Genomic DNA, 16,626 nt, shown 5'->3' on the forward strand with positions numbered 1-16,626 from the left:
TTTGAAAAGAAATTTTTGAAAAGAAACTATCCTATCAGAATTTAATGACTCTATAACAATAAAAATAAAAAAAATAAATTATTCCTAATCTAAGAAATAAAATAAACCTTTAGTTGTTCAAACTCAAATAATCCTCGGCAACGGCGCCAAAAACTTGGTGCACGAATTTGTAATCCGCACAACTAACCAGCAAGTGCACTGGGTCGTCCAAGTAATACCTTACGTGAGTAAGGGTCGATCCCACGGAGACTATTGGTTTGAAGCAAGCTATATTTATTTTATTAATCTTAGTCAGGAGGCCAATAGGATTATAAGTGAAATTACCAGATTTGATTATAGGAATAAAAGGAATTAACAGCGTTACTTGTTGTGCAGTAATGAGAAGTATGTTGGAGTTTTGGAGATGCTTTGTCCTCTGAACTTCAACTCTTCCTTGAAATCCTTCAACACACGAAAAGTCCCTTCCATGGCAAGCTCTATGTAGGGTGTCGCCGTTGTCAATGGCTACCTCCCATCCTCTCAGTGAAAACGTTCCTATGCTCTGTCACAGCACGGCTAATCATCTGTCGGTTCTCAATCAGGTTGGAATAGAATCCATTGATTCTTTTGCGTCTGTCACTAACGCCCAGCCTTCAGGAGTTTGAAGCTCGTCACAGTCATTCAATCCCAGAATCCTACTCGGAATACCACAGACAAGGTTTAGACTTTCCGGATTCTCATGAATGCCGCCATCAATCCGGCTTATACCACGAAGATTCTGCGTAATGAATCTAAGAGATACTCATTCAGTCTGATGTAGAACGGAGGTGGTTGTCAGGCACACGTTCATGGTTTGGGGAAGATGATGAGTGTCACGGATCATCACCCTCTCCATAATTAAGCGCGAATGAACATCTTAGATAAGAACAAGCGTGTTTGAATGGAAAATAAAGGAATTGTATTAATTCATCGAGACGCTGCAGAGCTCCTCACCCCCAACAATGGAGTTTAGAGACTCATGCCGTCAAAAAGTATGTAATTCAGATCTGAAAATGTCATGAGGTACAGAATAATTCACTAAAAGTTGTTTAAATAATAAACTAGTAACCTAGGTTTACAGAATATGAGTAAACTAAGATAATTGGTGCAGAAATCCACTTCTGGGGCCCACTTGGTGTGTGCTGGGGCTGAGACTAAAGCTATCCACGAGTAGAGGCTTTTCTTGGAGTTGAACTCCAAGTTATGACGTGTTTTGGGCGTTCAACTCCGGATCATGACGTGTTTCTGGCGTTTAACTCCAAACAGCAGCGTGTACTTGGAGTTCAACGCCAAGTTACGTCGTCTATCCTCGCGCAAAGTATGGACTATTATATATTGCTGGAAAGCCCTGGATGTCTACTTTCCAACGCCGTTGAGAGCGCGCCAATTGGACTCCTGTAGCTCTAGAAAATCCATTTCGAGTGCAGGGAGGTCAGGATCCAACAGCATCAGCAGTCCTTTTTCAGCCTAAGTCAGATTTTTGCTCAGCTTCCTCAATTTCAGCCAGAAAATACCTGAAATCACAGAAAAATACACACACTCATAGTAAAATCCAGAAATATGATTTTTGCCTAAAAACTAATAACATTTAACTAAAAACTAATAAAAACATGCTAAAATCTACATGAAATTACCCCCAAAAAGCGTATAAAATATCGCTCATCACTAATCTGTCGATGATGAGAGCTATTTAAAGGTCTGTTACTAGCTAATGGGTTATTGTATACACAAGACGGAATTCGAACTCCTGATACTTGTTTAAGTAGAGAACGAACTGATCACTTGACTAACCCAAGTTGGTTAATTTTAATTTGACTTTATTTCTAAGATTGGAGCACTATTTTTTTTAAGTAAAATCTAATTTTGATTCTTGATGAGATCTCTCCAAAATAAGATTTTTTGAAATAGTTTTCAAATTTGAGATGCTTTGTAATTCTGAAGTCTTTTAGGTTCTCCAACTCTTTTTTCTTCAGCTTCTTCAATTTCCTCAATGACTTGAGGTAATGTTCTTTGTGCATGGGAAATTACTAGATACTTCAGAATAAGCTTTCATGGAAAAAAAAAAGTTGGACATAGAAACAACAAACAGATGAAAAACAGAACAAAAACAAAACAAAACCTGGGTGATGATGATTGTGAAATTCTTATATCACCAAAAGCAAAAAGAATAGAGAGAAAACAATCATAACATCCATTTTTTTTATACCATTTCAAACTCAAAACTCAGCTCAAAGTTCAGCCTAACATAAATTTTGTATATAAATATTCAGCATGAAACTAAAAGCAGTTGATTAGGTTCTCTCCATTGCTAATATGATTATATATATATATATATATATATATATCAAGACCTGGCTAATATTTTCGTGCTTTTATCTTTTGCAAATAATATTAGATGTGCAATTAAAGGTGTTTTTTTTGGGTACTTTTTTTTTGTTTTTTGGATTTTTTGGGCTGAGTTGTATAATTTTCTTGTATTGGGCCAATAAAAGATGGGTCAAGTATGGAGTTTGCGCCCCTTTATCTTCTTGCCATTTTCTCCTTTGGGACTTGTTGGCTGACCATATTTTCTCATGTTGCTAATTTTTTTTCTCCCTCCTCTTACAATTAGTTGCACCATTAAAATGCAAGAAAATGGATGTACACAAGAAATTGGTACTACAATGAAATTAATTGCTGGGAAAAAATTTTCCTTCAACTGAATTGGTGATAAGCCTTCAAGCAATCCTAATAAAATAAAAACTCCTCAAACTCAACATAAAACATTACTGACTCTAGCAACCCAACTCCTCGATCAAATTCAGGTAAGGATGTTCATGGATCGGATCCAATCCGCATATCTGCGGTGTTTATCCGAATCCGATCCGAAAATTGCGAATATGGATCCGATTCGCAAGACTTTCGGATCGGATCGGATCAGATCCGCACACTAATTGGATTGAATTGCGGATTTTGTATTGGTATCCGCATATCCGCAAAAATAAAGAAATGAATAAGTAAATATTTTTTTTATGTTTTATTTCAACTAATAATTATCATATATGTTGTATTATTTTAATTTATTATTTAAGAAAAGTATATTTAATATTATTTTAAGAGTAAATATATTTAAAAGAACAGGAAAAATGAATTGTATTGATATGTTTTTAATAAAAATAAACTTTTAAAATATTTTTGTATTTTGTGGATATATCCGATATCCGATTCGATCCGCGTTCACCCCTAAATCCAGGACATCCCTGTAAATCATCAAATGTATTGCAAAACCAAACTTGATGCATTTAATTTAAAAAAAAAACGATAAATGATTCTGCACATTTGAGTAGAATGTGGTATTTCCTTTGAGTAATGATATAAGCCTCCGAATGTTGTGCTTAAAACTTCTATTTCAAATGGCATGAATTATATATAATTTACGCAATTGTTGCTTTGATTTTGAAAAGATATTACAAACAATATTAATGAATGTTGTATTTGAATCAAGTTATAGTTTGTGTTCTTACTTGATTCTTTCGAGGTATAGCTCGTCTTCCCGCGAAGTCGGCTGACTCCCAATACGAAGCAAGGTATACGTCGGCGGTGAGTGATCGGCGGGGGAGGGTACCTGCAAAGGCACTCCAACGCTCAAGTCAGAATTGGGTGAATAATAAATTGTACTTTTGGAAAGTGACGTACCTTTTTCCGGTCTTTCGTCTGCCTTATATTAACGGGAAAGATCGGCCGTTTTCCTTCGGATATAACGCCTAGGAAGAGGAATAATTGCAGATCCGACGTTATTGATTTGGGACGCTTCATGGCTTATTATGAAATCGTCGGTTATGATCGGGTCACAAGTGTAACCGAGCTATAAATGTGTAACCGAGCTATAGTGTGTAACCGAGCTATAGTGTGTAACTGATGTTTACTGGTCATATCACAGCCCCCAAGCTTGACCTGACTTTTAAAGAGATAGGTTGAGCTTTTATAATGAGTGAGTAATAGCTCGGTACACTTGTGCCCCCAGGTCAACATAGCTCTTTTTAAAGTTAGTGGTAGGTAACTGAATAGATTAGCCATTATTACGCACGTCTTGGTATATGAAAAACTTTTACTTATTACTTTATTAATTTTTCTAGATAGGTTCAACTTCCAAAGCTTTGTTTTAACCGTTGGTATTGTATCTCATTTAATGTTTTTGATTTTTATTATAAACTGAAGAGGCTTTAAGTGACTTGACTGTTCAACATCTTTGCTATTGTTATTTCTTTGGAAGTTTTATATTTTCAGAAGCTTTTAAACACCATGAGTACCCAAGGTTAGTAGCAGGATCTCTTCTCTTTGTTTAATCTCTTCTTTCATTTTCCTGAGTTCATCGGAAGCCATGAGTGAAAAGAAAGGAAAATCTTTACCCAAGTTTGATAATGGCGAACCCTATGACTGGGTAGATGATGATGTGAAAATAAGAGCCTCCTTGTTTGTTGATAGAGATAGTGTTAGTAAGGTTTCTGTAGCTAGGGTAGTGAAATCTGGTTTCCGTGTAGAACTACTGCCATGCAACCGTTCTGATCGTGTTTTTCATAGGAAAAATGATTTTGAAAGCTTTTTTATGTACAGTTGTGTATTAGAGGAATTGAGGGTTAAAGTCCCCTTTAGTCAGTTCGAATGCGATGTTCTGAAACAACTGAACTGTGCACCATCACAAGTGCATCCTAATAGTTGGGCGTTCATAAGGTGTTTTCAAATTTTGATGAACTTTCTGGGAATTGAACCAGATTTGGAACTTTTCTTTTCACTATTTCAAGCAAAAAGGGTATGGAAGGGACTGTGGGTAAACTTGAACAGTACACCTGGTTTTTCTATTTTCAAACTGTATAAATCCTCCTTCAAAAACTTCAAAGAAATGTTTCTGAAAGTTAAGTCAGTAGATGAGGATTTTCCTTTCTATTTGGACGAAAATCTTGGGGAAAAATTTCCCTTGTACTGGTGTTGTCAACCTCAACAAATTCTGGGTCCTGAAATGATATCTGAACGGAATGAGTATATTATCTCTTTTCTGATTGAAATGGTATCCAAGGGGAGATTGATATCTGTATCAGAGTTGCTCTCTTGGGAGGAGAATAAGTCGGCTGTGTTAGATTATTTTGGTGAGGTCATAAGGGATGGTTCTGTTTTGATTTTTCTTGGATTAAATGTTTATTTTGTTTGTTGACAGTGTTATCGCTGTTGTTGTAATAGGTGGGAGGTTTCCTGGAGTCACCGCTTCTACTCTTAGGGCTCGACTTAAGTCCAAAAATTTTGAAGGTTCTTCTTCGAATACGGAAAAAGTTGATGTTGGGGGAGAAGTTGATCAGCCCCCTCCCAGAAAGAAAGGGATTGTGTTTAAAAAGAGAAAGACGGAGGAAACGATAACTGCAGGAGAACGGGGCAAGGGAAGTGTTATTCAACTCGATGAGTTGTCCGGTTTTGGTACAAAACAGGAGAAGCTTCATCTTTTTGTCGACAATGGAGACGGGTCATCTCTCTGGGATCGAACTTTTCCATTTAATGTTATTGCAGATGAGGTTGTTCAGAGTGTTTCTGATGTGGCTCGGGTAGAAGAGATTGGGGATATTGGGATAGATCAGTTTCTTCAGGTAAACTTTCACTAACTACTTTTCCGGGTTAATATATTTACATTATTACTTCTGTAATGGTTTATTATGTAACATTTCAGGTTTTAGGCTTTCGATTGGCATGTATTGACCGTAGTCAGGAAAAAAGGCATAAGAAGATTGTTATTGAAGCTGGAGAGGTTGGCGCACTTAAGGAGCAACTTTCTGCTAAGGAAACAGCCTTAGCCGAACTGCAGAAAAAGTTTTCTGATTTGCAAAGTGAATTGAAGGTTGAAAAAGAGGGTCGTGAGAAGGATGCTGAATTGCTAAAAAAGAAAAACAGCGATGTTGAAGATATAAACAAAAGAGTTATCGAGCTTACCGAGCAGATGAAAGAACTTGAAGCAAGTAGAGAGGTTGACATCCTTGATGCGTTTGCTGAAGGGTTTGATCGTGCTGTGGTGTAGGCGAAGTTTCTGATGCCTGATGCTGATTTTTCGGATTTGGATCCAAGTAAAGTAGTTCGTGATGGCCAGCTTGTAGATGATGAAGAAGTGATTGAAGAAGGTGGTGATAACTTAGCTAAGTAGCTGATCTGTATGTGTTAACTTTGTTTTGAAGGACCAATGTCCTTGATTGTTTATGTTTAGTGATCTGTGTAATTAGGTTTTGGATGATCCTAATTACTTTGTCCGGAACCCATTAAAGGGATTGGAACTGTATTTTGTGTTGGTCTGAGAAGGGAGTTATTTGATAACAAACTCCCAGCAATATTTTGCTATAATATAAATTTGCTTAAACAGAATGTGTTAAAAGTGTTTATAGATGTATTTAAAAGTTGTTCATAGCAGTACCGTACAATCTTAATTCTGGTAGGTTGGCCTCGTTAAAACCTCCTTGAGCAAAACCCTTTTGGAAAAAATCTCAAGTGAGGAAAAAGAGTACCAACACTCTGCTTTGTTTTAACTGAAATATTGCTTTAAAGAACTAACATTCCATGTATTCGGTATTTTAGTGCCTTCTAGCTGCTCTAGCCTGTAAGCTCCTTTTTCGAGGATTTCTGTTATTCGATAAGGGCCGTCCCATGTTGCGGCTAACTTCCCATGGGCAGATGGTCGGCGAGCTTCCTCGGTTTTTCTTAATACCAAGTCGCCAACGTTGAATGTTCTTGGTAGCACCTTTTTTGCATATCGTCGGCCAAGTTGTAGTTGTAAAGCTCGGTGATGGAGAGCTGCTGTACTCCGAACTTCCTCTACCAAGTCTAACTCTGTCTGACAGGCTTGATCATGATTCTCTACCTGTGTTCTCAAGGATTGTTGTGAGATCTCCAAAGGAATCATTGCTTCAGATCCATACACCAAGCGGAATGGTGTCTCCTTAGTTGACGTTTGTGTCGTAGTGTTGTATGACCATAATATTTCTGGAATTAGCTCGGCCCAGAGTCCCTTTGCTTCGTCGAGCTTTTTCCTCAGGGCGTTCAAGAGAACTTTTTTTGCAGCTTCAGCCAATCCATTAGACTGTGGGTGTTCCACGGATGAGAAGTGCTGACTTATCTTTAGGTTCTGGAGAAAGAGTTTAAAGTTATGGTCGGTAAACTGCCGACCATTGTCGGTGACGACATGTCTTGGAATTCCATATCGGCATATGATATATTTCCAAACGAAAGATATCATTTGGGAGGATGTTATTCTTGCCAAGGGCTCTGCTTCTATCCATTTACTGAAATAATCAATAGCTACCACCAAATATTTCATTTGCCTGGGCGCGGTGGGGAAAGGTCCGAGGATGTCAATCCCCCATTGATTGAAGGGCCAACTTATTACTGATTGATGAAGTTGTTCGGCCGGAATGTTGATTGATGGTGCATGCTTTTGACATTTGTCACAAGTTTTAACTTTTTCCTTGCTATTTTTCCATATGGTCGGCCAATAAAAACCGGCTCGTAGTATTTTCTGTGCCAGGCTTCTTGCCCCCGAATGTATCCCACATATTCCTTCATGAGCCTCAGCCAACGCAATATCAGCTTCTTTCCTGTCTAAACATTTCAGAAGTGGTCGGGAGAATCCCCGCCTATATAAAACGTCATTTATTAAGGTGAAAAAAGAGGCTTGTCGCCGAAATCTTTTCTTATCTAAAACGTCATCTGGGACAGAACCAGATTTTAAATACTGTATATAAGGTAGCTGCCAACTTTCTGTAGATAAAGTGTTTGAGATGCTCATGATATGTATGCTCGGCTTATTCAAGGTTGATTGGAGTAGTGTCGCTGTGTGTGCTTGTGTAGTAGCTAACTTTGATAAGATGTCAGCTCTATTATTCTGTTCTCTAGGAATGTGGTGAATTTCTATCCTTGAAAAACTGTTCTTTAAGTTTTGAATAATGTCTAAATATTTTGACAAAATTTGATCTTTAGTTTGAAAGACCTGATTCACTTGTTGAACCACTAATAGGGAATCACAATAGACTTTTAAGCTGGTGATTTGTAAATCAATTGCTAACCTGAGCCCAGCGATTAGGGCCTCATACTCGGCCTGGTTATTGCTTGCTTTGAAGGAGAACCGAAGAGAATGCTCGAGGTTTATTCCTTCAGGACCTTCTAATAATATTCCTGCTCCTGACCCTTGGGGGTTTGAAGCTCCATCTACAAACAAGTTCCAGCTCGAGTTCTTTTCTTCTTGTAATGGTTGGGTAAGTTCGGCTACAAAATCAGCTAGGTACTGAGATCTGACGGATCCTCTTGGCCGGTATTGAATATCAAATTCTGAAAGCTCAATGGCCCATTTGATAAGTCGGCCTGCTAATTCTGGCTTTGAAAGAATCTGTCGAAGGGGTTGTTCGGTTCTGACGATAATGGTGTGTCCCTGGAAGTATGGTCGGAGTCGTCTTGAAGAGAAGACCAGGGCCAATGCAAGTTTTTCCAACTTTGGGTAACGAAGCTCAGCACCTTGTAAGGACTTGCTCACGAAATAGATCGGCTGCTGACCCTTCTCCGTATCTGTTAAAAGAACCGAACTAATTGCCACATCAGTAATAGACAAGTATATAGACAATGGCTCATTGGGTTTTGGTTTTTGTAAAACAGGGGGTTTTGAAAGAAATTGTTTTAAATTTTGGAATGCAGCTTCACAGTCTTCTGTCCATTGAAAATGTTTTGGACTCTTTTTCAAACATTGGAAAAAATGATAAGATTTTAATGCCAAACAGGATAAGAATCGTGATAAAGCTGCTAGACGTCCTGTTAGACGTTGGACCTCCTTTAGTGTTGTTGGACTTTTCATGTCATTTATGGCCCGACATTTGTCGGGATTTGCTTCTATTCCTCGGCTGCTGAGTATGAATCCGAGGAATTTGCCTCCGCGGACACCGAAAGCGCATTTCTCAGGGTTTAGCCTCATATCATATCGTCGGATTTGCGCAAAGATCTCTGCTAAGTCATTGATGTGGGACTTTCCGACCATTGTCTTTGCGACCATATCATCTACATATACTTCTATGTTCCGACCAATTTGGTTTTGGAAGACCTTATTCATCAGTCGCTGATATGTTGCACCTGCATTCTTTAAACCAAAAGGCATAACATTATAGCAATAATTCCCATATTCAGTTATAAAAGCGGTTTTCTCCTGATCAGATGGATGCATAAGAATTTGGTTATAACCAGAATATGCATCCATGAAACTCAAGGAATCAAAACCACAGGAGTTGTCTACCAAATTATCAATGCAAGGTAAAGGATAAGCATCTTTAGGGCATGCTTTGTTTAAATCAGTGAAATCGACGCACATGCGCCATTTACCGTTATTCTTTTTTACCATTACAACATTAGCGAGCCATGTTGTGAATCTGATCTCGCGGATAAAATTGGCCGCAATGAGCTTTGTAACCTCGGCAAGGCATGCCAGGCGCTTTTCTGTTCCGAGGTTTCTTTTCCTTTGTGAGATTGGTCGGGCCCCTGGACTAATTGCTAATTTATGTGTGATAACGGAGGGATGTATTCCGGGCATATCTGCAGGGGTCCAAGCAAATAGATCGGCGTTTTCAAGCAGAAACTTTATGAGTGCTTCTCTTTCTTCGGCATTTGTTGATGTCCCAACAAAGGTAAACTTCATTGGGTCTTCTGTTAGGGGGACCTTTGTTAGGTCCTCGTTTGGCATGGGTCGGTCTTCAAAATCAGCTCTTAGATCTATTTCTGCCAATTTCGGTTGGTCAGGCTGTATAGAGTTGACCTGTGGTACGTTGCTTCTTCTGAGAGGCTTCAAGCTTGTGTTGTAGCATTGGCGAGCTTCATGGAGGTCCCCGTGGATTGTTGCTACTAAATTATCCTGCACAGGAAACTTCACGCAGAGGTGAACTGTAGATACAATTGCCGCAAATAGATTTAAAAAAGGTCTACCTAGGATGAGATTATAAGGACTAAAACAGTCGACAACAAGATATTGAATGTCTTGTGTCTTAAATAATGGTTGCTCACCGAGTGTGGTTTGTAACAACACGGAACCGAGGACGGGGACACGTTCCCCAGAAAATCCGACCAAGTCTCCATGATATGGCTGCAATATGTTGTTACTCGGCTTCATTCTCTCAAATGTAGTAAAGAATAATACATCTGCGCTGCTTCCGGGGTCGAGGAGTACTTTGCGGACTATTAGGTCTCCTAGCTGAACAGAAATTACCACCGGGTCATCATAATTCAAATCTTTCTGATTAAAGTCGGTTGAACAGAAAGTCATTTCCGGAAGATCGTGAGTCGGCTGAGATACTTTAGGGGCATCTGTTACGGCCAACATAGCTCTATAGGTTCTTTTTCGAGCCGAGCTTGTATGTCCACCTCCTGCATATCCTCCCGAGATACAATTGATGATTCCTCTTGGTTGGATAGGTGCCTTATCCTTTTCCTTGAAAGATGGGCTTGCTGTGGAGGGGTCGGAGGCCGAGGTAACATTCTTCTGCATTCGTCCTGCGATGAACTTATCAAGGTGACCCTGTCTTGCGAGGCGTTCCAGGAGGTCTTTGGCGATCACACATTCATCAGTTGTGTGACCGTGTTTTTGATGAAAGGTACAGAATTTGGATTTATCAACAGTTTTGGATTCTGGGTAGGTGCCGGCTTTACGAGGGGGTTTGATTAACTTGGAGTTAAGTATTTCTTTGATAATGTCGTCCCTCTTTGTATTGAAGACTGTGTATGACTCGTACCGGGGAACGGGCTTGAAGGTTTTCTTGTTATCCCGAGGTTTGTCCTCATCCTTGACAGCGGTTGACTTTTCTGTTTTGCGAGCTTGCCGAAGCTCTTCAACATCTATCTGTCCCTTTGCCTTTTCACGGAATTCTGCCAAAGTTTTCGGTTTGCTCACAGCTATTGTTTCCTGAAATTTGCCCGGACGAAGGCCGCTCTTAATTGCATGGAGATGGACTTCAGGATGAAGATCGGGGATCCTCATGGCGACCTTTGTGAAACAAGTTATATAGTCCTTCAGGCTCTCTTGTGGGCCTTGCTTAATGGTCGTCAGGTAGTCAGAATCGTGCAGGTATATAGCAGAGGCCGCAAAATGATCTTCGAATTGTTTCGCCAATTCCTGAAAACGCGATATCGAATCTGCAGGCAAAGAGCAAAACCAATCAAGTGCAGGACCATCTAAAAAGGATGGGAAACAACGACACAGAATAGGGTCAGATACACCGTTAACAATCATGATAGATCAGAATTTTTTAATATGTTGCTTTGGATCTCCTAATCCATCGTATGGGGTCAGAGTTGTCGGCAGGGTGAACTGTCTAGGAAGTTGAAAATTCATGATGTCGGCCGTGAACGGGCCGGCAGAATTGTCGCGTTCTTCTTCCTCAGCTTCTGGTTGGGCCTCTTCTGTTCGGTGGGCCTCCTCTTCTTCCCCTTGAGGTGTTTCAGAAACATGAGTTGGTATTGATCGGCGTTCGTGATTTTCTTCTCGGTTATGATGATCATCGTTGTGCTCCAGCCGAGCATTGACTAATTGCGCAATTTGATCTTGCATTCTTCGATTTTCCTCCGCCATTTGTTGGTTTGCTTGCTGAAGCTCGGTCACCATCCGCAGGAGCTCGGATGGGGTAGGCGGAGGGGCGTCAGCCATAGTTGTATTTTAAGGGTGTTTTTGGGACTTTTGTGAAGGGAATTTCAAATTTATTCGGCCCCACGGTGGGCGCCAGATGTTCTTACTTGATTCTTCCGAGGTATAGCTCGTCTTCCCGCGAAGTCGGCTGACTCCCAATACGAAGCAAGGTATACGTCGGCGGTGAGTGATCGGCGGGGGAGGGTACCTGCAAAGGCACTCCAACGCTCAAGTCAGAATTGGGTGAATAATAAATTGTACTTTTGGAAAGTGACGTACCTTTTTCCGGTCTTTCGTCTGCCTTATATTAACGGGAAAGATCGGCCGTTTTCCTTCGGATATAACGCCTAGGAAGAGGAATAATTGCGGATCCGACGTTATTGATTTGGGACGCTTCATGGCTTATTATGAAATCGTCGGTTATGATCGGGTCACAAGTGTAATCGAGCTATAAATATGTAACCGAGCTATAGTGTGTAACCGAGCTATAGTGTGTAACTGATGTTTACTGGTCATATCAGTTTGTATTATTGAATTTTGATGCTTTTCATTACACATTTTTTATGTTAGGTCATGGTTTTAAAGCTATGATTAGGCCTTGTATGCTTTAATGCCAGAACAGTATCTTTTGCATATGGTTTTAAAACTAGAACAGTACCTTACGCATAATGGTGTCATGATAAGTATGTGTTAAATGTTGCTCATATTATTTTCATAAGATATTCTTTAGGATTTACACTACTAATAGTACTTTTACCGTTTTACATGGCACTTATTCCTCTTATCTATTTAAATTTTTGGGATAAGTGATAATATAATATATTTCAGAATTCAATTCTTGGTGAACTAAAAAAAATGGTATAAGGTTATTAAAAGAAGAAAAAAACCTATGACAAAAAAAAATCAAACAAAATTCAAAAATGACTCTTACTTAAGAAGACGTATTAGAAATATAATAATTTGCGTTGATTCTTCTTATCAACTTAAGTTTTAAAAAAAAGTAGTATCATAATAAAGATTTACATAAACTCAAATATGCAAGGACTTGAAGGAAATTAAAAATTTCTTGCTTGTCAATTGTGATTATGGAAATTCTGAGTATATGCCAGCATACTGCTACCTTTGTAAAGTTGTGTATTTTGATAATTAACATTTGATTCTCGTTTACAGTTTTACTTGATAAAGTACTTAATAAGAACGCTAACAATAAAAATTGAAATGAATTTTATTTTGGATCTGTTTAACTTTTATGTAAAATTGGCTTTTCACTATGTAATTGGTTTATTAGGCATCCTAAAACTAACTTCTGCTTGCATTATATGAATTTAAAGTAGCATTTTGCTATGTTCCAACATTTTGGAGAACAACCCCTTAAGGACCTACGGTAAATATACAAAGCTAGAAATAAAACAGAACTTCTTTGTTAACTGTATTTTCTGTGCTGAACAATGAGTTATTTTGAAAATGTTTTAATTTTTACAATTTTTTTAAAATCTTAAGTAATAAAATGCAGCAGTTTTTAAATTGCCGTAATTCTTTTAGCAACTGAAATAGCGACGATTTAAAATTATTTACTACAAATTTATTTTTAAAACTTAAATGGCAAATAGTGATAATTGTAAACCACCACAAATATATTTAAACGTTGTGCAATAGTTGTTCCAGTAGTTACTAAAAATCGCCGTGAATTCATTTGTTAGCGCCTTAAAATACATCAGCCTACTAAATATTGGAATCTATTTAATGGTTGAAACCGCCATAAAGCTTTTAAAAAACTGTCATTAAATCTCATTTTCTTTATAGTGATATTTCCATAAAACTTTTTTACTTCTTGCATGCCCATTTTAGAAGTATTAACAAAGAGTTAATACTCAAAATCGTCCCTAAAAGATATTTCGATCTCCATTTTGGTCCTCGAAAGATAAAATTAATCGAAATCGTCTCCGAAAGATACACGACTTGGTCACGTTAGTCCTTCTGTCAGTTGAATGATGATGTGTCACGTTAAGTGCCACGTGGCACATGATGACGTGGTGGGTTGATGTCACGTGTTACGACATAATTGGTTGACGTGTCATATCAGTGACACGTGGCATGTCACGTGTCAATTGACATGTAAAAAAGTTATTTTTAATCAAAATAGTCCTTGAAAGTTTAGACGTAAGTCATTTTCATCCCTAAAATTTTAAAAATTAATCAAATTAGTTCTTATATAATTTTTTTATTTTTTCTTGATAATATTAAATTTGAAATATTTTTTGATACTACTAATTTAATAGAAATGTAATTGACAAACAAAAAATTAGTAATGGTATCTTTTCTTCTTAAAAATTTTGTCAATAAAATTATCTCTCTCCTTTAATTCTTCTCAAAATCTCTCTTATTCTTTTCTATTCTAAAACCTTTTTCTTACATTACCACATTTTGCTGGAATATATATATACTCAAAATTGAAATGTATGTATTCCACAAACATATGAAACACACAAAAATTTATGTATTAAAAGAAAAATTATATAATCTATCTCAAACATATAAAACACACAAAAATTTATTATGATAAATTATATGTGTGTTTCATATGTTTCATATGATAAATTACATAAATTTTTGTGTGTTTCATATGTTTGAGATAGATTATATAATTTTTCTTTTAATACATAATTTTTTGTGTGTTTCATATGTTTGAGATAGATTATATAATTTTTCTTTTAATACATAAATTTTGATTTTGAGCACATAACTTTGTTTAGGTTAACAAATACATACATTTCAATTTTGAGTATATATATATTTCAGCAAAATGTGATAATGTAAGAAAAAAGTTTTAGAATAGAAAAGAATAAGATAGATTTTGAGAAGAATTAAAGGAGAGAGATAATTTTATTGACAAAATTTTTAAGAAGAAAAGATACCATTACTAATTTTTTGTAAAACCCGGTTAATTAACGGCTAATCAATCCATAAATGAGAATTTATTCTAAAAAGCCTAAAATGTGATTTTTATGGCTAAATGTGATAGAGGAGACTGAGACGAGAATTTTGATACCAATTTTATAGAATTCGGACCAAGATTGGACCGAACGGGCCAAACCGGACCAACCGGACCCAAAGTGGACCCTTGACCCAACATAACTAAATCAAAACCCTAGTTTTCAGCACTCTCTTTCTCCTCACACAACACTCAAACACGTTGGAAATGGAGGCCATGGAGGGAAGAACACTCTCTCAAGTTCTTTCTCTCACTTGATCTTCAAACCACCATAACTTTTGATCTAGAGCTCCGATTGCCGCACCGTTTACGGCCACGCGTTCACCGTGGAGAGCTCTACAAAACTCATACCATTAATTGTGAGGTAAGCCACGTTTTGCTCTTCGAATTTCCAGCCTTGTTTTCGAGTTTTATGAGAAAAAATATTGAGATTTTGGACTCTTTGATGTTATAGGACCCAACTCTCTTGAAAGAGAAGGTTAATCTTATCTCCTTGGACCTTGGGTGTGGTAAGATTCTCAATCCTAGTGTAATTTGTGGTTCTATGATGTTTGGGTTTTGAGATGTTGTGTATGGGTGTGATGATTGTGGCTTAGGTTGTGTATATGTGAATATTGGAGCTTGATTGGTGATATTGAAAAGCTTGAAAAGGGATTTGGTGGTGAAAAATCTGTTCTTGAAGGTGTTGAGGCCTTGAGAGCTTGTGGATAAGTGATTTGGAAGTGTTCCGGTTGAGCTTGGGAAATCGGCTAAGGTATGGTTTCGGTTTCCTGTATCTAATATGTAATGTGATAGGAAATACTTAGGCTACAGACCCTAAGATAGGCATTGAATTGTTGGTGTTGTTGAATGGTTGAGATATATGATGTGGTCATATATGTGATGATGATTATTGATGCCTTGATGGTATGATGTATGAGAAATATGCATGTTGTGATATATGCTTGATGATTGGTTATGGTTGAATTGTGGGTTGAACCATGTTGATGGTGAGTATGATATTGATTATGTACAATGATGATTTATTGGAATTGGTGTTGTTGAAAATTGGCATGAGGAAGAGTGTGTGATATGTCAATGTGTTTGAATTTGAGCCACTTGGGTGAAGTGGGTTAAAATGATGGGATAGTGATTTTGTAAATTGTGGTAAAGTCTCAATGTGTGAGTTGAGGAGGCTTGATGTTGAATTTGATATATTTTGATTGATTTCAAAGAAAAGGGATGAAATTGGCATGTTTTGATTGATTTTGAAAAGAGTTGAAAATGACTTGTTTTGAAAATGGCACTTTGTGGTTTTGTATGAAAAATATGGTTTTTTGGGCATACTTTGACGGGACATAACTTGGACTACGGATCTCTGTTTTGTGCCAAATCTGTTTAGAAGTGAATTGGATCCGGGATGTCCATGCCGTTCGAAGAACGGGTGAAAAACGATTTAAAATGAGAAAGTTATGTCCGTTGGAAGATTGGGGTTGAATCTGTGAATTCTGCAGCTTTTAACTTAGAAAACTTTTAGCAGAATGACCCCCGCGCGTAGGCGCACTTGGCGCGTATGCACCGTTCTTCCAGAAAGCGCCATCCACGCGTGCGCGTGATGTGCGCGGGCGCGCCGAATATGTTGCACCCAATGCCCAGCCATTTTCCAGAGAGTTGTGCCAGAACTGAGTCAGTTTTGTGCCTGGGGCACGAGAGCACCCACGCGTACGCGTGGCTGACGCGTGCGCGTCGCTTGGGTATTTTTCAATCCACGCGTTAGCGTGCATGACGCATACGCGTCGATGAGTTTTGTGGCTATCCACGCGTGCGCGTGGAGTGTGCGTACGCGTGGCCTTGTTTTCATCCCAAAGTTGATTTTTGAGTTTTAAAAGCCAAATCTCATACTTCTAAGCCTCCGATCTCACCATTTATGTCTTAAATCATTATGATATGTCTAGCTATGAGAAGAAGGGCTAGTGAATGT

General features: G+C 38.1%; 1 protein-coding gene across 1 annotated transcript; it reads right to left on the minus strand.

Moving 5' to 3' along the window:
* Nucleotides 1-6,550: 6,550 nt before the first annotated feature.
* Nucleotides 6,551-11,281, minus strand: LOC130949160 (uncharacterized). The gene has a single exon (XM_057877960.1). It carries the CDS (start codon nt 11,279-11,281, stop codon nt 6,551-6,553), a length of 4,731 nt encoding a protein of 1,576 aa, XP_057733943.1.
* Nucleotides 11,282-16,626: the final 5,345 nt, after the last annotated feature.

Source organism: Arachis stenosperma, chromosome 9 (genome assembly GCF_014773155.1).
Source record: "Arachis stenosperma cultivar V10309 chromosome 9, arast.V10309.gnm1.PFL2, whole genome shotgun sequence".
Lineage (NCBI taxonomy): Eukaryota > Viridiplantae > Streptophyta > Magnoliopsida > Fabales > Fabaceae > Arachis > Arachis stenosperma.

Coding starts and splice junctions, on each gene's coding strand:
- LOC130949160 (XM_057877960.1), bottom strand. CDS start 11,281: ATGATTGTTAACGGTGTATCTGACCCTATTCTGTGTCGTTGTTTCCCA.